General features: G+C 46.5%; 1 protein-coding gene across 2 annotated transcripts in view; it reads left to right on the top strand.

Moving 5' to 3' along the window:
• The first annotated feature begins 1,553 nt into the window (after positions 1–1,553).
• Positions 1,554–22,483, top strand: part of LOC144607253 (major facilitator superfamily domain-containing protein 12-like) — a 45,383-nt gene continuing 24,453 nt past the window's right edge. For both annotated transcript variants that reach the window (XM_078423970.1, XM_078423971.1), the window contains exons 1-2: positions 1,554–2,518; positions 22,079–22,289. In XM_078423970.1, coding sequence (XP_078280096.1) covers positions 2,251–2,518; positions 22,079–22,289 — 479 coding nt within the window. In that variant the 5' untranslated portion in view covers positions 1,554–2,250. The remainder of the gene's footprint in view (positions 2,519–22,078; positions 22,290–22,483) is intronic.

The following is a 22,483-nucleotide window of genomic DNA, read 5'->3' as shown; positions in this document are numbered from 1 at the left end:
GAGATATAGATGATGATGTAGAGAGATGAAACATAGAAAATAGGTGCAGGAGGAGGCCATTTGGCCCTTCGAGCCAGCAACGCCATTCATTGTGAACATGGCTGATCATTCTCAATCAGTAACCCGTTCCTGCCTTCTCCCCATATCCCTTGATTCCATTAGCCCCTAGAGCTCCATCTAACTCTCTTTTAAATTCACCAAGTGAATTGGCCTCCACTGCCTTCTGTGGCAGAGAATTCCACAAATTCACAACAAATTCTCTGGCTGAAAAAAGTTTCTTCTCACCTCAGTTTTAAATGGCCTCCCCTTTATTCTTAGACTGTGTGGTCCCTGGTTCTGGACTCCCCCTAACATTGGGAACATTGGGAAGCACAATGAATGAAAGTTGTGCAATAGACAGTAGGTGCAGGAGGAGGCCATTCGGCCCTTTGAGCCAGCACCGCCATTCAATGTGAGCATGACTGATCATTTTCAATCAGTACCCCGTTCCTGCCTTCTCCCCATACACCCTGACTCCGCTATCCTTAAGAGCTCTATCTAGCTCTCTCTTGAATGCATTCAGAGAATTGGCCTCCGCTGCCTTCTGAGGCAGAGAATTCCACAGATTCACAACTCTCTGACTGAAAACGTTTTTCCTCATCTCAGTTCTAAATGGCCTACCCCTTATTCTTAAACTGTGGCCCCTTGTTCTGGACTCCCCCAACAAAGTAACGATGATGAAGGAAACAGGCCATTGTTGGGTGAAAATTTGTTGGGTGAAAAATTCTTAAGGGGTTGGAGAGGCTAGATGCGGGAAGATTGTTCCCGATGTTGGGGAAGTCCAGAAGCAGGGGTCACAGCTTAAGGATAAGGGGGAAGTCTTTTAGGACCGAGATGAGAAAACATTTCTTCACGCAGAGAGTGGTGAGTCTGTGGAATTCTCTGCCACAGAAGGTAGTTGAGGCCAGTTCATTGGCTATATTTAAGAGGGAGTTAGATGTGGCCCTTGTGGCTAAAGGGATCAGGGGGTATGGAGAGAAGGCAGGTACGGGATACTGAGTTGGATGATCAGCCATGATCAAATTGAATGGCGGTGCAGGGCCGAAGGGCCGAATGGCCTCCTCCTGCACCTATTTTCTATGTTTCTATGAGAAGACTCGACCCCATCCTTCTTTCCACCTGTGTCAATTTGTGGGCCGGGCAACGAGCGGACGTCCCGCCCCAATTCCTCGCTCATTGGGCTGCGGGAGGAGGAAAACGCCCAGTGTTTTTCTCCAACTGGATACAGCCCCTGTGTTAACAACCGTTCACATGATCGACCGGCGGGTTATTGGCAGCAGGAGGAGGAGGAGGCTGGAGTGGGGAGGAACGGGAGACGCTGCAGCGAGAGCAATGTTACACGAAGCTCCAAGGAGTCGGTCTGGGAAAGCGAATGTGTCAGAGCAGCGGGCCGGGCGCTGGTAACGTGTGACAAGCCCCGGCCGGGAGTGGTTGTATCCAGGGCTCCCTGTGTAACGAGTAACACGCCTGGGGGGGGGGGGGGGGGAGGGGAGGGGAGGGGGAGGAGGCTGGTTTATACCCCCTGGGTAACGAGCCCAGGACTGCTTGTATTCAGACAGAGCTACCTGTACAACGTGTAACAAGCCGGTTATATGTAACGTCAAGCAAGCTGGTTACATTCAGAGCCCTCTCTGTGTAACAAACCAAGGGGCTGGTTGTATTCAGAGAGCCCTCTCTGTGTAACAAACCCAGGGCTGGTTGTATTCAGAGAGCCCTCTCTGTGTAACGTGCAGCAAGCCCAGTTAGTTACACGCAGGGCTGCCTGTGTAAAGTGTAGCAAGCCGGAGAGGCTGGTTACATTCTGTGTAACAAACCAAGGGCTGGTTACATTCAGAGCCCCCTGTGTAACAAACCCAGGGCTGGTTGTATTCAGGACCCTCTTGTGTAACAATCTAAGGGCTGGTTGTATTCAGAGCCCTCTGCTCTGTGTAAAGTGTAGCAAGCCCAGTTGGTCACACGCAGGGCTGCTGCCTGTGTAAAGTGTAGCAAGCCCAGTTGGTTACATTCTGTGTAACAAACCCAGGGCTGGTTGCATTCAGAGCCGCCTGTGGACCGAGTACAGGTCGCATCCAGGACCGCCTGCGAGCCACTTTAAAGCGGTCGGCAAGGACAAGGTGCAAGGAGGACTCGCTGCAGACATTACCCCACTCACTCCAGGCAGTGCCAAAGACTTGAGCTGGTGGGTGTGTCGCTCACTCGTTGTCGGGGACCATGTCTGACGAGGTGCCCTCGCTGCCACTCCGCTCCCGCTTGTCCTACGCGGTGGGGCACTTCCTCAATGACCTGTGCGCGTCCATGTGGTTCACCTACCTGCTGGTTTATTACCACACGGTGCTGGCTATCAACAACTACAACGCGGGCATCCTGATGCTGATCGGGCAGGTGGCGGACGGATTCTGCACCCCTCTCATCGGCTACGAGTCGGACCGCACTCGGGGCTGCTGGAAGTACGGCAAGAGGAAGACCTGGCATCTTATTGGTGAGTCCATAATAACTTGTTCATGCTACTATTTGTCCTGCGGAAGGAGAAGAAGGGTCTCGACCCATTCCTTCTCTCCAGAGATGATGAGTTACTCCAGCTCTTGGTGTCTATCCTCGGGAGATAGAAGGTTTAGAGCGATATGGACCAAACGCAGGTAGGTGGGACTAGTGGAGATGGGACATGTTGGCCGGTGTGGACAAGTTGGGCCGAAGGGCCTGTTTCCACGCTGTACCACTCTATAAGTGGACATCATCTCCAGTTCCCCTGGATACAACATCCTTTCCCCATCCACTCAGTTACTGCAGAGTTGCAGAATGAAGTTGGTTATAGAGAAGTCGCAGGGAATGAAAACATTGGCAAGGTGCCTCAACGAGTCCTTCAAACCCATTGATGGAGGTGTCCACTCTTTGGAGATGTCAGTACTTGTCTGTTTTTTTAGTTAAGGAATTGGGTGGAGAGTCGCTTACCAATAAACGCGCTTGCTTATTCAAGTGAAGCTGGGATGAATTGAGCAGTGAGTGTTCAGAGGTAGCCTGTTGATCATTAACAAACCTCAAAGAGATAAGGCTTCACATGGGTGGGGGAAGATGGATACTGGTGTAGAGTCAGAGATGGGAGAGGGAAAGTTTGCTCAAAGGAAGAAAGTCTAAGCAAGGCAGAGTTTCAGAGATGAGTGTCTGGGGCAGTGAATGGTCTGTTGGCCATGTACAAGGTGGTGGAGGGGGGTGTGATGTGATGATCGAGTGGGAAAGGACGAGGCGATAGAGGGATTTGAGTGAGAGTTTTGATTAAATATCTGGCGACACAGTGGCGCAGCAGGTGGTGCAGCTTCCTCAGAGCCACAAAACCCTGGTTCGATCCTGACCTTGGGTGCTGTTTGTATGGAGTTTGCATGTTCTCCATGTGACTGGGTTTCCTCCAGATGCTCCGGTTTCCTCCCACGTCCCAAAGACGTAAAGGTTTGTAGGTCAATTGGCCTCTGTAAATTGTCCCAATGGGATTGCTCAAGTGGGATAACTAGTACGAATGGACAGACACAAAAAGCTGGAGTAACTCAGTGGGACAGGCAGCATCTCTGGAGAGAAGGAAAGGCAGACATTTCAGGTCGAGCCTGAAGAAGAGTCTCGACCCAAAATGTCACCCATTCCTTCTCTCCAGAGATGCTGCGTGTCCCGCTGAGTTACTCCAGCTTTTTGTGGCTATCTTCGGTTGAAACCAGCATCTGCCGTTCCTTCATGCACATTAGTGTGAATGGATGGTTGGAATGGGCCAAAGTGCCTGTTTCCTTGCTGAATTCCCCTCAATGAATCAATTCTGAGATTTGGCAGGCCAGAGGATAATGGGCAAGTCCAGGCTGGAATTGTTAAAAAGCATGTTTTTAAAACAATAGAGATTGGGTTGTGACTAGCAGCATAATAGTGATTTTTTTTAAAAATTGATTTTGCTAATGAGTATATAAACTCCAATGAGATTATAAAGTGGAACACAGTCAGTGGGAGATGGTGGTGAGGTGTGGCATGGAATGAGAGAGGAGGGAACGGACTTGGTTCTGGGGGCGAAAGGCGTTGGCTTTTCCAATGCTCAATGTCAAGGATATTGACTGTAGTTAGGCTGCCACTGGTGGAGAGCTTGATAGTTGACTGGGAGGGGAATGGGAGTTGGTGCTAGTTATTGTCAGCGAACATGTATAAACTGAATAATGTAACATGTAGGTGAGGATCGGATGGTCAAGGATAGATCCATCAGGTGCTGTAACAAATGGAAGCCTTTAATCTTGTCCCTTAACCAGAAATACTTCAATTTGTTAAGTTGCCCCTCACAAATCAGTGTGGATGTCCACATATAAAGTTTGCAAAGAATGGTGTGTGTTCTGAAGTGCAGTCAAGATTTAAGGGGTTTATTGTCATCCCCAGTTCCATACATGGGACGACCCTGTGTGAGAATCTTGTGTTGGAGGATTATAATCTTAATCTTAATGTAAGCAAAAACAGCAGCCAATTAGCCAACAATGACCTCCCATCAGGAGTGCTGTCAAAGCTACCAAATAATCTGTGTTCTTTACTGGTATTGAGATCCGAGATACAACATCCTTTCCACATTCACTCAGTTACTGCAGAGTTGCAGAATGAAGTTGGTTATGGAGAAGGTTACCCACTCCATTGAGGACAACTGTGCTGCCCGTCCTTGGTTGAATGCCGTGGAATCTTTCATGGTCTTGTGTGCGTTGGTTTAACATCTCATTTAGAAAAACAACATACCTTGATTGTGCAGTACCGAGGGAGTACTGCACAGGAATGTTAACCATAGACTTCGATGCTTGAGTCGTTAGAATTTATTTATCTTATTTTATTTATTCGTGTCATCACACAACTGTTTGCCAATAGCGAGCAAATTTTAGTGCCACGTGGTTGGCCTCTGCAAGATCCTTTACAGTGCGTGTGCCATGCAGCATGTCACAGCTCAGGAGATGTTCCTGTAGTCTGGAGACCCCGTCCACACTCGCAGTCTGCCGCATCTTCAGTGTATCCCCACTTCAGCGTGTTCGATTTGCTCCTCCCCACGCCTGTCCGCAGTCTGTTGAGACGGCGCCAGGTTATCCACGGTTGGTCGGAACCTGGTGGGAGTTTCTCAGAGGGATCGATTGCCAAACGAATGTCTTCCGGAGATTTCTCTAGTCTCTCAGTATCTGTGAATCCTGCTACCACATCACACACTGTATTCAGTTGCTAGAATGGGATGGATCAACAACCTAGTGAGTTGGAGAGTGTTGCTGTTGTGCACTTTTTAGAGATGTACACAAAGATAGACACAAAAAGCTGGAATAACCCAGCGGGTCAAACAGCATCTCTGGAGAAAAGGAACAGGTGGCGTTTCGGGTCGAGCTGTTTTGACCCGCTGAGTTACTCCAGCTCTTTGTGTCTATCTTCAGTTTAAACCAGCATCTGCAGTTCCTTCCTACATATTAGAGATGGTGAAAGATGTCCTTGAAACTTCTTTTAATTGCATACGTAAGAAACAAGAACTTGAACCTTAAACTGTGTGCTGCCCATCAAGCCAGAATGTCAGCAGTCTCAGCCAGGCATGTGGTCTTGAGTCCTGGGGTCCACAGTCCCACTATTCAGGGTCTGGTAAGGATTTGTATCCTGTTTCTAAGATCTGTCTCCCTCCTGTTCACTCCGTTCTTCCCCAGGGAGGGACCACCACATTGATATTTTCCCACTCCAGGTCTGACCCTCTTTCTTCATAATCAAATGTGAAAGTGTTACGCCAGCGCCTTATGTCCTTTTGTGTAAACCAGTTCCTCATTTCCCTGTCCTATACCTCTGCTGCAGTGTTCTAGTGTCTGTGGTAAATGTTGAGACTCTATGCCTCCGAGTCTGTTATCGTGACCTTTTGCCGGATCTGCTTGTTGCCTTTCAGTGACCTGGTGATGTATCATTCAGGCCTGAGTCTTGCCTTCTGACCAGAGATTTTCTGCCCTGTTTCCTTTTGGATCCTGCAGTGTGAAGAAAGCCTGACTGTTTCACGACTATCGCAGTTTCCCGGGCAGTGGAATGTCTCAGACCCAGAATAAATCACAAATGACTTTTGCACAGCTGTCCTGAGTAGTCCTGCAGCATTGGACCAGAGGAGCTCCAAGACACAACATCCTTTCCACATCCTGCAGAGTGGGGCTGGTTATCGAGTAGGTTACCCACTCCTTTGCATCATCTTAAAAACTGGACTGAAAAACCATGGTCCATGTCCCCCCCCCCCCCCCCCCATTCTCTGCATATTCATGTGGTTTTCCAAAAGCTGCTTGAATACCACTATCGTATCACCTTCCATCGCAGGCCTTGGAACTATGGTCTAGGCATCTACCACTCTGTGTGTTTAAATGAATAAATGTGTACATAAATAATTGCCCTGCACATCTTGAAACTTTCCCCCTCAGACCTTAACGCTGTGCTTTCTAGGACTTTCCACCCTGGACTAGATTGAGAAATTTCTGTTAAATTTAACTTAATATGTTGGGTTTGTTTCTTTTTTAATTTGGTTCATTCGTATACTCTTTTCTAGAGTGCTGGCAAGTAGTTTTATGACTTGTCCAAGTTCCGCTTCCTACTTTGGCTTCAAACTATCAGAGGCAAGGCGAGGAGTCCTCGTGACTGAGGATTGAAACAGTGGGACTCTGGTCAGCTCTCCAGTGTCTGTGATAGGGGAGATGCGATATCTTGGTCATAACCTCAAAGGATAAATCCTGACTAGACAAGAGACTCTCAACAACCTGAAATGCACGTCAAGCTCTTCAGCGATTACTGAGAAATGACTTCAGTCTTAAATCACTTGCATGAAACTGTTAAACAGGATGTAAAACTAGCTTTAAAAGTCTTTAAAAAAAAAAAAAGACTTGTTTCCCTGTACAAACACAGGGACAAAGTTGTTCTCCAGAGTTAGACACAAAATGCTTGTTCTCCAGGGATGCTGCTTAACCTGCTGAGTTGCTCCAGTACTCTGTGTCCACCTCTGAACACACTTGTTTTCATCTACATTACAGATTGCCTGGACTCAGTGGTACACACAGTATTTCTTTCTGAGCCGTTGCTAATGTAATTAAAAAATAAATACATTTATATTCATAATCAAAATTGTGACAAATAATGGTCTGAGGAAGGGTCTCGACCCAAAACGTCACCCATTCCTTCTCTCCAGAGATGCTGCCTGTCTCGCTGAGTTACTCCAGCATTTTCTATCTACCTAATGGTCTGTCAAAAATCCATGAATTGAGTTTTTGATGCTGACATCTTGATAATTTCCATTTGTGACTTATCGGATTGATTCATTTTTTTTTAAGCACGCCTATCCTTGCAGCTTGGCGGGATTGAAAATGCCACCACCTTGCACAAGTTTCCTTTGTCATTTTGAGTTGTGGTGATAGTTATTTATACGCCAGCAAGACCAACAAGGACTGGTACGCAAATTGCATTTCTATTCTAGGCTGGGCCGTTTCATTCTGTTAAACTCTGCCGTTTCTAAGCCAGGGCCAATATCCAACTTGAGCTGAACAGCAAACCGCAGAGGCTGAAAATCTGAAACAAAAGCAGGAAATACTTAGACAGTGGAATGGGGACATGGAATGACCTGAAACACTGTTTCTCTTTCCGTGTGCGCTGCCTGGCTTTGAGTATTTCCTAATTTATTTTTTAAAAATCTGGAGATTTTTTGAGCCAACGGTAGCTGTTTAGTGGTTGCACAGTTGTGAGCAAAGAAAATACTTCAACAGTACAACAGAGCTACATAGCAGTCACACACAAAAAATAACACAAGACACGTGACCCCAACACAAACGTCCATCACAGTGACTCCAAACACCCCCTCACTGTGATGGAGGCAACAAAACTTCCACTCTCTTCCCCACGCCCACGGACAGACAGACAGCTCATCCCCGACCAACCCGCACAGTCCCCGCAAGGGGATGGATGTCCCCGCGGCCGAGTCGCTCCGGGCGCCGAGACGTCTCGCGGCCGAACCGGGCGATGGAAGGCCCCGCGACCGAGCCGTGCGCAGCTAAGTCCCGCGGCCGAGCCGCACCGGGCGATGTTAGGCCCTGCGGCCGAGCCGCACCGGGCACTGTTAAGTCCAGCGGCCGAGCCGCGCCAGGCGATGGAAAGCCCCGCGGCCGAGCCGCACCCCGCGCCGTGAGGAAGAGGCCTAAAAGAGAAAGGTTTCCCCCACCCACACCAGAGCTGAGTATATGGGTTGCGCCCATGAAAAATTTGCCAAATCTCTGCCAATGCCAAACAGCTTATTCTGCCATTGACTCTTGTTCGGTGTTGTTTGGTGGATTGGATGATTGAAGTCTGAAGAAACAAGACATATTGGCAATTTAACAATTTATTCATTTAATAAACAGGAGCCACAGTAGCGTGTGGAAGAACCATACACAGCCATAACAGCCTGGCACCTCCTCCTCATGCTGGTCACCAGCCTGGTCACACACTGTTGTGGGATGGCATCCCATTCTTGTCAGCACCTGGGGGTACCAGAAGCTCAAAACAAGTGTCAATAGCAACAGCAGAATAAGCTGTTTGGCATTGGCAGAGAAGATTTGGCAAATTTTTCATGGGCGCAACCCATATACTCAGCTCTGCTGCTCATCCCACAAATGCATGTTCCTTACAAATGTGGCACCATTTAAAAGGGAAATAAACAGGCTTTCCAACGGTATAAGATTTATTGGCAAGAAGCATTGTTACAACAAAGAAATAATCTACCAAACACAAATTTCCTTACTTTTTGTGCTATGTTTACTTTTGGGTCACAAGGTCCTAAGTGGTAGGAGCAGAATTAGGTCATTTGTCCCATCAAGTCTACCCTGCCATTCAATCATGGCTGATCTATCTCCCTCCTAATCCCATTCTCCTGCCTTCTCCCCATCACCCCTGACACCCGTGCTAATCAGGACTCTGGCATAAAAATGTCCATTGACTTGGCCTCCACAGCCATTTGCGGCGAAGAATTCCATGGATTCACCACCCTCTGACTAAAGAAATTGCTTCTCATCTCCTTCCTAAGGGAACGTCCTTTAATTCTGAGGCTCAGACCTCTAGTCCTAGCTTCTCCCACTAGTGGAAACATCCTCTCCACATCCACTCTATCCAAGCCTTTCACTTTTCAATGCGTTTCAATGAGGTCCCCCCTCATTCTTCTAAATTCCAGTGAGTACAGGCCCAGTACCATCAAATGCTCATCATGGGTTAACCTACTCATTTCTGGGATCATTCTTGTCAAAACCTCCTCTGGACCCTCTCCATTGCCAGCATATCCTCGGATATGGTGCCCAGAATTGCTCACAATGCTCTAAATGCAGCCCGACCAGCGCCTTATAGAGCCTCAGCATTACATCCCTGCTTTTGTATTCTAGCCTTCTTGAAATAAGTGCTAGCTTTTTTCTCCACTTCAAGGTGTTCCGAACTAGAGATCTTTATTTGATTATTATCCTTAAAACTAAGCAATAGTTACCATGGGTCATAATGTGAACATTCCTTTTTCCGTTTTACTAATCCCACACCACCCTGGCCACCATCCAGAGGAAGATACTGAAAACATGACCACCAGGTCAAGAACTGTTTCTTTTCAACAACTAACAGGTCTTTGGACACTGCACAATGTTAACATCAACTTTGAACTACGGGGTGGCACGGTGGCGCAGCGGTAGAGTTGCTGCTTTACAGCGCCAGAGACCCCGGTTCGATCCTGACTACGGGTGCCGTTGTCCGGTGTTTGTACGTCTCTGCCTGTGACCGTGTGGGCTTTCTCCGAGTGCTCCGGTTTCCAACCACACTGCAGAGATGTACCGGTTTGTAGGTTAATTGGCTTTTGCAAATTTTCCCTAGCATGTCGGACAGTGCGAGTGTACCGGGTGATCGCTGGTTGGCGTGGACTCGGTGGGCCGAAGGGCCTGTTTCTGCACTGTATCTCTAAAGTCTATGAACTTGTGCGAATGTCATTGGTTGCACTGAGGGCTTAGTTTTTGTTTAATGACTGATTTATTGAATTTTTTAACATTTTCTGTGTGCATTGGGTTTACAGGCCTCTTATGCTGCTGCAAGTAAGAGTTTACTTATTCTGTTGTCGGAACATGTGACAACTAAACAATCTTGACTCTGACTAAATCTAATGAGTTAACAATCTTGGCTGGTGTGCATTGCATTGCAAATTTGTGTCTTGCGCAGAGCATGAAAGTCTGTCTCAGTACGTGTACAGAACACAGTGCTGGAGTAGCTCAACAGGTCAGGCAGCATCTCTGGAGGACATTAATAGGCGACGATTCGGGTCAGGACCTTCTTCAGACAGTCTGGTCTTTCTTCAGATTGTCACCTCCATATTCTCCAGAGATGCTGTCTGACTCGCTGAGTTACTCCAGCACTCTGTTCTATGCAAGATTCCAGCATCAGCAATTCTCTGTGCTGAAATTCTGTCCTTGCACATACAGGTATGTTATGAAAATAGTTTAGAGATGCAGCATGAAACAGGCCTTTTGACCCACCGAGTCCACGTCGCCCACCTATCACCGGTTCACACTAGTTCTGTGCTATCCCACTTTCGCATCCACTCCCTACACATTAGGGACAATTTACAGAGGCCAGTTAACATACAAACCCGTATGTCTTTGGGAAACCGGTGCATCCGGAGGAAACCCACACTGTCACAAGGCGAAGGTGCAAACTCCACGCCGTCAGCAGCCGAGCGAGGTCAGGATCGAACCCGGGTCTCCGGTGATGCGAGGCCGAACTCCACCAGTTGCATCACTGTCCCGCCATTGAGCTTATGGCACGGGTAATCTTTAAATACCACGTATCCCCAGTGAGTGCTAGTTGATGTCTGTGACCTGTTCCTTTGCGAAAGCCTCAATTATTTGTGTTGTTGAAAGTGAAGATTGGGTAAACGGCAATGGGATCTTGTGATTGAGACAGCTACTGTTTCCTTGCGCACAGATGCGCAAGACTGTCATCAGTTGAGGCAGCTCGCTCTGCTGTGGGTTGTTGGTGGTCAGCTCTGAAGTCTACATTGGAGTATTGGTCGATTGAAGTGCCTGGCTGCCAGTGATTGTGGCATTATCTGTGATTTTAGTTGATGGGCGATTCCTTCATTTTTTAAATGTGGGACTTTGACGGGAGGGAAGTGAAGGAAATTCAGCCGGAGTTCCTGCTCTTTGGCAATTCTGACCTCCTCACAGGGCGGGAATGCTGACGTTCACATCAGAGGTTTGTGCGTCAAACCAAAATTGAAATTTCACAAGTCCATATTCTGAAGCTTTTCTGAGCAAAAAATGCAATCTTAAGTAGAGCGTGGCGGATTACCAGATAACTAAATGATACGGCTGCCTGTGGCAAATATCACTTTTGTTTAAGACTTTGACAACATTTGACTGGAATCCCATCTGGGGGCTTTCATGGAGACTTGCACTAGTCAATTAAAACGTTTGAATGTACCTTGTTTGAGTTGATTGAAAGAAACAGCTTGGAAATGGGTCCTTCAGTCAACCAAGTCCACACCTACCATACTGATATCTCTATGACATCTCGCATGTATCCACTCCCTACACACTAGGTGACAATTTACAGAGGCCATTTTACCTACAAACATGCATGTCTTTAGGATGTGGAGGAAACCAACATCATCAAATGCTTGTCCCACCCTGGTCATTCCATCTCCCCACTTCCATTGGGCAGAAGTTACAGAAGCTTGAAAGTACGACCAACACCAACTTTAGGAACAGCTTCCCCTCTGTTATCAGGCTTCTGGAACATTTCTTCCATAAACTAGGGCACTGTCCGAATTACTTCTACCCCATTGTGGACATTGGACTTTGTCTAGAGAGTTGTTGCGCTACAATGCTGAGAACTATATTTTGCATTCTGTATCTTCCTCATTGTTCTACCCACTGTACTTGAGTTTGGTTGGATTGTATTTATGTGTAGCATCATCTGACTTGATTGGATAGCATGCAAAATAGTGTTCACTGTACCTAGGTACTCGTGACATTGATACACCAAAAGAACCCGGAGCACCTGGAGGGAACCCACACTGTCACAGGGCGAATGTACAAACTCTGCACAAACAGTACCTGAGGTTAGGATCGAACCCGGATCTCCAGCACTGTGAGGCAGCAGCTCTACCAGCTGCACTTCTCTGTAGGTTTGAGTTTTAATAGATAAATTGCTGGAAACTTTCAGGATGTCGGACACCGTCAATAGAAAGTGAAAGTTAGAATGAACTCTTATTCTTTCTAGCTGAACTGAGTACTTCTTGCAAATTCTATTTGTACTTCAGATTTCCAGCATCTGCATTTTATAGTTTTCTCTTGCCGTATTTGTGCCTAAAGATAGAAACTTGAGATTGCCAATGTAAACACACATCCTTTAGAGTATGAGCATTGTGCTGCTTTTAAAAGCTTTCAGCTTCCAAAGACGTACAGGTATGTAGGTTAATTGGCTGGGTAAATGTAAAAATTGTCCCTAGTGGGTGTAGGATAGTGTTAATGTACGGGGATCACTGGGCGGCACGGACTTGGAGGGCCGAAAAGGCCTGTTTCCGGCTGTAGATATATGATGATGATGATGATGATGATATTCAATCTGAGCTAAAATAATTGGTGCATTTCTCAAACTTTTAAAATTGTTTTAGAAAAGAAAGTGAACAGCGGAGTGTGCATGCACCATTACCATCGATGTTTTATACAATACAATACAATATATCTTTATTGTCATTGTACAGGGGTACAACGAGATTGGGAATGCGCCTCCCATACGATGCAATAATTTAATTAGCTAGTCAGTATTAATTTAAACAACCCAATGAAACAAATTGTAACAGTTTTAAAACAGAATAAAGTGCAAGTAGATCTGTGCCGGATCACTGTGCGATGTGACCATCCGGCTCAGCAGGTCCGGTTCATAGCTGCTAAGGCCCTGGGGATGAAGCTGTTCCTGAGTCTGGAGGTGCGGGCGTAGAAGGCCTTGTATCGTCTGCCCGATGGAAGGAGTTCGAACAGACTGTTGCAGGGGTGTGAAGAGTCTTTGTGGATGCTGGTGGCTTTTCTGAGGCATCGTGTGTTGTAGATGCCCTCCAAGGCTGGTACCTGTGTTCCGATGGTCCTCTGAGCTCTATGGACTACCCGCTGAAGAGCTTTCCTCTCTGCCTCCGTGCAGCTGAGATACCACACAGGGATGCCATGTGTTAGGATGCTCTCTATGGTCCAGCGGTAGAATGTCGTCAGCAGCTGTTGGGGTAGACCAGACTTCTTCAGTGTTCTTAGGTAGAACAGTCGTTGCTATGCCTTCTTGACCAGCGCAGCAGTGTTATTGGACCTTGTTAGGTCCTCCGAAATGTGAGTGCCCAGAAACCTGAAGCTGGACACTCTCTCCACACTGTCCCCGTTGATAAAGATCAGGGCGTATTCCCCGTTATGTGACCTACAGAGATGCAGCGTGGAAACCAGGCCCTGTTCTGCTTTTTGTTTGCTGTGTCTTGGTAACATCATGAGACCATGATGCATACGTTTGGCTTTTCGGTAAAATAAAGCTGCCTTTTTATTCTTCACGTCTACCTTACAACGTTGCAAAACCATGATACTTTCTTCGAAGCAGTTGATATAACAAAAATGCGCACGGTGGCGCAGCTGGTGGAGCTGCTGCCTCATGGCTCCAGAGGCCTGGGTTCAATCCTGATCTTGGGTGATGTCTGTGGACTTTGCATGTTCTCCCTGTGACTGCATGGGTTTCCCCCAAGTGCGCTCCGGTTTCATCACACATCCCAAAGATGTGCGGGTTTGTAGGTTAATTGACCTCTATAAATTGTCCCGAGTGTGTCAGGAATGGGAGTGGAAATGGCGTAACATAGAACTAGTGTGGACGGGTGGTCATCATGGATTCGGTAGGGTAGAAGGGCCTGTTTCCATGCTGTAGCCTTCAACCTTTAATCCTGGATGCTGGAGCAACTGCCTCACAGCGCCAGAGACCCTGGTTTGATCCTGACCTTGGGTGCTGTCTGCGTGGAGATTGCAGGTTCTCCCTGTGACTGCACGAGTTTCCTCCAAGTGCTCTGGCTTCCTTCAACATCTCAAGGATGTGCACGTTTGTAGGTTGATTTGCTTCTGTGAAATTGCCCCTAGTGTTTAGGTAAGTGGATGCAAAGGTGGGATACATAGAATTAATTTGAATGGGTGATTGACGGTAGGCATGGACTCGGTAGGCTGACGAGCCAGTTTCGAAGAGCTGTATCTCTAAACTGAACTTTAAACAGGTCAATTAAGTTCCTCTCTGTGCACAATATTTTTTTTTAGATGTTGTTATTGCACCCTTCAGTAAAAGGAAGGAAATTGGGGAATTTCCCAGAATATTCAATGGCTTGCATCAGTCTTTCTGCATTTCATTAAAAGGAAGCAGATGTAGGCAAAAACTTGCAGTTCTGAAGCAGTTTGCATAAGCTACCAAGTCTTTCATTGCTCTAGGAAATCCAGTGGCAAGAGAAAGATGAGCCTTGACCAAATACATTATATGAGAGGGGATGCGAGCTTTGTTTTCGGTGGACTGATGCAAAGTCCATTAATAATTTTCCTTGCTGGGGAATTTACCATTTGCACATCTTTGCCTCTACCACCCAGCACAACCATTCTTTTCCTCTTCAGGTTTCAATTTCCTACTTGGCTCCTTTCTGCAAAATTGGTGACATCCTGTTTTCCATCACAACTCACTCTTGATCCAAAGTTAGGACTGACTTTCTAATCTCTGAAGAAGGGTCTCGACCCGAAATGTCACCTATTCCTTTTCTCCAGAGATGCTGTCTGTCCCGCTGAGTTCGTCCAGCTTTTTGTGTCTATCTTTAGATTACACCAGCATCTGCATTTCGCTCCTACACTGGACTTTCTAGTGACGCCTAACTGTATGTACACATTACTCAGTGCTACACAAAATGTGTTTGGTTACGAAAAAGGGAATTTTTCCAGATTTTAAGGCAGTTTTGCATGTCATGGATATCATTGAATTAATTATTAGTTGTAAAAAAAAAAATGGTTTCATGTGTGTTGGAAGGTTACCCTAAGATACTGTATTGCAGATGTTGAAACTGTTAAGAACGCCATAAAAAAAATACCAATAGGGAACTAATCTACATATATTGATGTAGATTATAATCGACATCTAATGAGAATACAGAACACCACGACACTATTTTTGGCCCACAAAATCTGTGACAAACATGATGTTAAGACTGTCACTTATCTACCTGTACCTAACCCATATCCCTCCATTCCAATAGACAATAGACAACAGGTGCAGGAGGAGGCCATTCGGCCCTTCGAACCAGCACCGCCATTCAATGTGATCATGGCTGATCATTCTCAATCAGTGCCCCGTTCTTGCTTTCTCCCCATACCCCCTGACTCCGCTATCCTTAAGAGCTCTATCTAGCTCTTTCTTGAATGCATTCAGAGAATTGGCCTCCGCTGCCTTCTGAGGCAGATTATTCCACAGATTCACAACTCTCTGACTGAAAAAGATTTTCCTCATCTCCGTTCTAAATGGCCTACCCCTTAATTCATAAACTGTGGCCCCTTGTTCTGGACTCCCCCAACATTGGGAACATGTTTCCTGCCTCTAACGTGTCCAACACCTTAATAATCTTATACGTTTCAATAAGATCTCCTCTCATCCTTCTAAATTCCAGTATATGCAAGCCTAGTCGTTCCAGTCTTTCAACATACGACATCCCGCCATTCCGGGAATTAACCTAGTAAACCTACGCTGCACGCCCTCATTCTCTGCATTTCCATGAGCCGATCCAATTGTATTTGCCACTAACGTACCTGCTTCAACCACCATCCCGGGCAGTGCATTCCAGGCAGTCACCCCGTTCTGTTTATATATATTTTTTAAACCCCCCGCCCCCCCCCCGCACGTCACCTTTAAACTTTGCTCCTCTCACCTTAAAGCTATGGCTGCTCGTATTAGTTTTTATTTTCCCATCCTGTGTGGATGGAACAAGATGGGATGTTACACAACATGCTTCATTGTATTGAGTAAGTTGAAGCATATCTTGTGGCAAAGATAGACACACAATTCTGGAGAAACTCGGTGGGTCAGAGCTACTGGTGTCTCAGGTGAAAAATAATTATGACGTTTCGGATCCGGATCCTCATTCAGACTGAAATCTCGTCAGACTTTTTCTCCATAGATGCTGCCTGACCTGCTAAGTTACTCCAGCACTTTGTGTAAACCAGTAGTCCTTTGGGTCCACATCTTGTAGCAACTTGGCAAAAGTCTTCTAGAAGTCCATGCACATCCTCTCAGCAGCATTACTTAGAAATATCCTTGTATTGGACCAATCTGGTATGAGCTATCTTCCCCGTGTTATGTTTATTGTTTTTTAAATGCCTTTTAATTTTTCCTTGCTTTGACTCTCTTTTCTGGTACTCTCCTTCCCTGCACTCCCAACAGTCATCAACCTTGTCTTTGCTTTACTTTCGTTTCCTTAAATACTACACCGGCTGAACCCTCACCTCATATAAACATTTTCTCCAATTAATAATTCTACAGAAAAATTCTAAAGTTGGAAATATCAAAGATTTGAGGGCATAGCTTTCAGGCGAGTGCGACAAAGCTTAAAGGAGACGAGTGGAGAACCTCTTGGTGGTGGGTGCCTAGAACGTGCTGGCTGGGCTGGTGGAGAAGGCAAGCACCAATAGTGACATTTAAGAGGCTTTTGAATAGGCGAATGCAGGGATATGGATCATCATCAGCACAAAGAATTGTGGGTTGAACATGACGCCAAGTAAGCTAATCTCCTCTGCCAGCACGTGATCCATATCTCTGTTTTGCATGTTCCTGTGCCGTACCTTTATCTATGGGTGCCTCTCCAACAGCCTTGCTATCTGTAGCATCTGCGCTGTTGGCTCCAATTTCTAGTGAGCCCCTTATTTCCGCCTGCTGTAACTGTTATTGGCAAGGAAATGTATACATGGTGATGTGCTATGACAAACTGTTCTTTAAACTGTTTGGTCAGCTGTGGATTAAATCTGAGTCAACCACTTGTGGTAGCGTTGGCTGCTTTGCCAACAGAGGCTTCCTCTTTTGCATTGCCCAGTTGTACTCTTCTATTTCCAATTACACCCTCTATCGCACGTCAAGCCTTGCATCAGTCTTGTTCTTCAATTTTCGCTGTTTCCTTGTTCCGACTATTTCCTGTGATCTCAACTCCCTGCCATGGCAGAGATTGTCGAGGGAAAACGCTAACCTTGTGATACTAACCTTAACTTTGGCTACGTCTCATCCCGGTTATATTATCTCCTGCATCCCAGTACAAGCCCTTTTGCTGATCTCTGTTTCTCCTTCAAACCAAACTTTACTTGTATTGGATTTTCTAATCTTTTTTTATAATTGCGACCTCTTCCTCTTTTTTTGAAAAGCTCCTCAAGACTGGAGACGCAAGAAACTGCAGATGCTGGAATCTTGTGCAGGAGACAGTGCTGGAGTAACTTAGTGGGTAAGGCAACATCTCTAGAGGACATGGATAGGTATCCCTCAGACTGAAAGGTCGCCTATCCACACCCATAGATGCCGCCTGAAAGTTACTCCAGCAGTCTGTGTTCTAACTCCTCAAGAGTATCTCTTTGGCTGTGCTTTCAGCTATCTTTTGCTAGATCATCTTGGTGTCTTTTGTGACAGACGTGTCGTAAAAAAGCTTGTTACTCTTTGTACAACAATGATAATAGTATCATGTAGAGTCAAACAGCATGGAAACAGGCCCTTGAGTCCAACTTGCCCATGCCGACCAGCGTGCCCCATCTACACCAGTCCCCACCTGCCTGCGTTTGCCCCATATCCCTCTAAACTTGTCCTATCCATGTATCAGTCTAAATGCTTCTTAAACGTAGGATTGTTTCTCAGTCCTGCCCAGAGAAGCAATGTATAGTACTGTGGAAGCTCAAAGACAGAAAGGAAGACCTCGGGATTCTGTAACTGCCCAGTGGTCAGGCAGCGACTGGGAAGAGACGCCAAAATAACACTTCAGCTGGATGATCCCTCTTTCCAATCCTGGTGAAAGATCAAAATAAGGAACGGAAGGATAAAAGGAAAATAAAGTAAGATAGGGCAGCCACGGTGGCGCAGCGGTAGAGTTGCTGCCTTACAGCGCTGGAGACCCAGGTTCGAACCCGACTACGGGTGTTGTCTGTACGTAGTTTGTATGTTCTCACCGTGACTGCGTGAGTTTTCTCAGATCTTCATTTTCCTCCCACACTCCAAAGGCATACAGGTATGTAGGTTAATTGGCTTGGTGTATGTGCAAAGAATTGTCCCTAGTGTGTGTGTAGGACAGTGTTGATTTGCGGGGATCGCTGGTCGGTACAGGCTCGGTGGGCGTCTGTCTCTAAAAAGAAACTTTTTTTTTTTTAAAGGTCTCTGATGGGTCAGGAGGAATTAAAGGATATCAGGGTATGTGTAGGAAAGGCATAATCTTGTTGAATGGGACCTCCTACTGCTGTTTCTTGGGGTGTTATCCTGAGTAGGGGATGCCACTTTTGAGGTATGCGACCGCAACACATTTGCTAAGTTCTGTGCTCTGTTTCTTTTCCTTTTTGCATACTTGTGATATATTTGTGTATGGTATGATCTGTCTGGATAGCATGCAAAAAAAAACAAAAAACATTTGCCCTGTACGTCAAGCATTGCAGCATGGGAACAAGTAGTTCAGACCACAATGTCTTGTGGTGCTAAGATGCAAAGCTAAGCTCATCTACACTGCCTGCATGTGATCCATATTCCTCCATTCCCTCCATGTCCATGGGCCTATGTAAAAGACTCTTAAATGCCACTATCGTTCACAAGTTACAGGAGTAGAATTGGGCCATTCGGCCCATCAAGTTCACTCCGCCATCCAATCATGCCTGATCTTTGTCTCCAAATCCCATTTTCCTGCCTTCTCCTCATAACCCTTGACACCGTTCTAATCAAGAATTTGTCTATCTCTGCCTTAAAACATCCACTGACTTGGCCTCCACAGCCCTCTGTGGCATTGAGATCCACAGATTAACTACCCTCTGACTAAATAAGTTCCTCCTCACCACCTTTCTAAACGAGCGCCCTTTAATTCTGAGGCTATGATCTCCGGTCCTAGCTGCCTATCTGGTCGTATGTGCGTTCACCGCCACCCCTGGCAGCATGTTCCATGCACCCACCACCCTCTGTAGAACAAAACCTGTCCTGCACATTTTAGTTTAGCTTCGAGAGGCAGACCGGAAGCAGGCCTTTTGGCCTACTGAGTCCGCACTGACCGGCAATCCCCCACGCACTTACACTATCCTACATGCACTAGGCACAATTTACTATAATACCGAAGCCGATTAGCCAACAAACCTTTATGTCTTTGGAGCGTGGGAGGAAACTGGAGCACCCGGAGAAAGTCCACACGGGTGACGGGGAGAATGTGCAAGTTCTATACAGCCAAACAGTCAGGATCGAACCCGGGCCTCTGGTGCGATAAGGCAGCAACTCGACCGCTGCGCTACCATGCCGCCCCCTACACGTCTCTGTTAAACTTTGCCCGTCTCGCCTTAAAGCTATAAACCTTATCTACTGCACCTCACCATGGGAGACCAATATGTTTACCAATAATACACTAGATAAAAATGTCTCCCATCACAAGGTGAATGCAACAGCGCATTTAATGACTATCTGTACTGATGTGCAGGAATTATTGATGCTTTCTCATTAAACTGCACCAATAAACAGTGGTGCTCTGACATTTCTGGATATTGCCTTCACGGTGCTGAAGAATGGTGATATATATTTGTTTTCATTATGAGGGCTCGCTTTATTTTATTTTACTCGCTTTATTTATTACAAGTTTCTGCATGAGACTTTAGGCTTTACTTAAGAGATACAGTGTGGAAGCAGGTCCTTCGGCCCACCGAGTCTGCACCGATCAGCGATCACCCCGTACACCAGCACTATCCTGCAGACTAGGGACAATTTTAGTGAAGCCAATTAACCTACAAACCTGTACCTTTTTATACTGTGGGAGGAAACCGGAGCACCCAGAGAAAACGCACGGGGAGAACGTACAAACACCCGCAGTCGGGATCGAACCTGGGTCTTTGGTGCTGTTAGGCAGCAACTCAACCACTGTGCTGCCCTTTTCTTGAGAATCGTGACCTTGGCTAATCTGCAAACTCCACTTGTCCTAAATTAAGAAAAGCGATGCAATTGAAAAAAATGTTGTTCAGCAAAGCCTTTAGTGTCCTTTCCTTTTGCAGTTCTATGGAGTGCGTCATCAGCTGATTAACCGAGCACTTTGACCAAACCATAAGTAATTCCTGCTATGTTCCCGGGATGGATAAAGCTCTGCACAAGGCTAGTCTCTTCAAATGACAAAACTGTGAATTGTTTTATAACACGTCTCGCGTGTTCAGCTCCAAGTCCATGGTAATTCTCTGCGGGGATCAATTTGCTAGGCGTTAGAATAGTGTTTCGATGACTTGTTAGACTGGATTATATTGTCCTGTCACACTATCAAAGGAAAAATCTTGCGAGGAAAAATTGTTTTATCGTTTTGTACCAATTGTCATCTTTGTCTTCAAAAGAGTAGGAGGGCTTTTTTTATTCCAAATATCATCTTCTCTACATCGGCGAGACCAAACGCAAGCTCGCCGACCGTTTCGCTCAACACCTTCTCTCAGTCCGCCTTAACCAACCTGATCTCCCGGTGGCTGAGCACTTCAACTCCCCCTCCCACTCCCGGTCTGACCTTTTTGTCATGGTCCTCCTCCAGTGTCATAGTGAGGCCCACCGCAAATTGGAGGAACAGCACCTCATATTTTGCTTGGGCAGCTTACAGCCTAGCGGTATGAACATTGACTTCTCTAACTTTAGATAGCTCCTCTGTCCCTCTCTTCCCCTTCCCAGTTCTCCCACTGTCTTCCTGTCTCCACCTATATCCTTTCTTTGTCCCCCCCCCCCCCCCCCCCCCGACATCAGTCTGAAGAAGGGTCTCGACCCGAAAGGTCACCCATTCCTTCTCTCAGATGCTGCCTGACCCGTTGAGTTATTCCAGCATTTTGTGATACCTAGTCTTCAAAAGAAATGGCCAGAGAAAAAAAAAAATGGTCTTTGGTCTTTAAGACTAAAGACTTTGGTGGCCCCCTTCTGGATTTGAACAGACCAATAGGGCTAATAAATAGTCAATTCTCCCCTCCCTGTGTCTTTTTTTGCATTCCCTTGTATCCGCATTACCTAGCTTCCTCCTTTCACGACTCAAATGACCATTTACAGAGACATCTGGATTACTGAGGATTCACTGTGCTTAATACCTATTGAGTTAAAAGATGCATCATAGAAATAGGCCCTTCGGCACACCGTGTGTGTGTGCATGCTGGCCAGCGATTATCCTTTCACATTTGTTTTATGTTATCCCACTTTCACATCCACTCCTCGCACTGTCAGTGTAAATTACCGCGGCCAATTAACCTACAAACCTGTACGTCTTTGGGATGTGGGAGGAAACCGGAGCACCTGGAGGAAACCCACGTGGTTTCGGAGAGCGTGCAAACTCCACACGGACAGCACTCGAGGTTAGGATCGAGCCCCAGTCTCTGGCGCTGTGAGGCAGTGGCTCCGCCAACTGCCCAATGTCACTATGCTGTCCAATACTGGAACCAAGCTAGACACAAAAAGCTGGAGGAACTCAGCGGGACAGGCAGCATCTCTGGAGAGAAGGAACGGGTGATGTTTCTGAAGAAGGGTCTCTACCTGAAACGTCACCCCCATTCCTTCTCTCCGGATATGCTGCCGGTCCCGCTGAGTTACTCCAGCTTTTTGTGTCTACGTTCGGTTTAAACCAGCATCTGCAGTTCCTTCCTGCACACTGGAACCAAACTATTACAACATTAGATTCAAAATGATATTTTTCCGTTTTGCTGTTGGCATGCACTTCACGCATTGTTGTTATTTGAGTTACGTTCATGAAGTTGCCCACTCTGCTGGTTACTTTGCCCATTGTTTTCTCTTTCTTTTTCGACAGGGAGCGCGTGTGTCATTCTGTCTTTTCCGTTCATCTTTAACCCTCCCGTGGGCACCAGCGAAGGCGTCTCGCAGTGGATTGAACTTGTTTACTTCATTCCTTTCATCATCGTTTTCCAGTTTGGGTGGGCGGCAGTACAGATCTCCCACCTGTCCCTGATTCCAGAGCTCGTCGCCAACAAGCACGAGCGGGTGGAGCTCACTGCTTACAGGTAAAACCCGAGCTCCCGATTTTCATTGTGCCCTCTGTTCAATGTTAACTTTAGAGATGCAGACTTAAGAGATACAGAGCTGGGCCTTCGGTGCACCGAGTCCGCGCCGACCAGCGATCGTCCCTTACACTAGCACTGTCCGAGCATCGTCGCACTACGGACAGTTTCCCGCATGAAATTTTCCTAATGGGTGA

This window comes from Rhinoraja longicauda, chromosome 28 (genome assembly GCF_053455715.1).
Source record: "Rhinoraja longicauda isolate Sanriku21f chromosome 28, sRhiLon1.1, whole genome shotgun sequence".
Classification (NCBI taxonomy): Eukaryota; Metazoa; Chordata; class Chondrichthyes; order Rajiformes; family Arhynchobatidae; genus Rhinoraja; species Rhinoraja longicauda.
The sequence above is the reverse complement of the archived record's forward strand: the minus strand, read 5'-3'. Positions and strand labels throughout refer to the sequence as shown.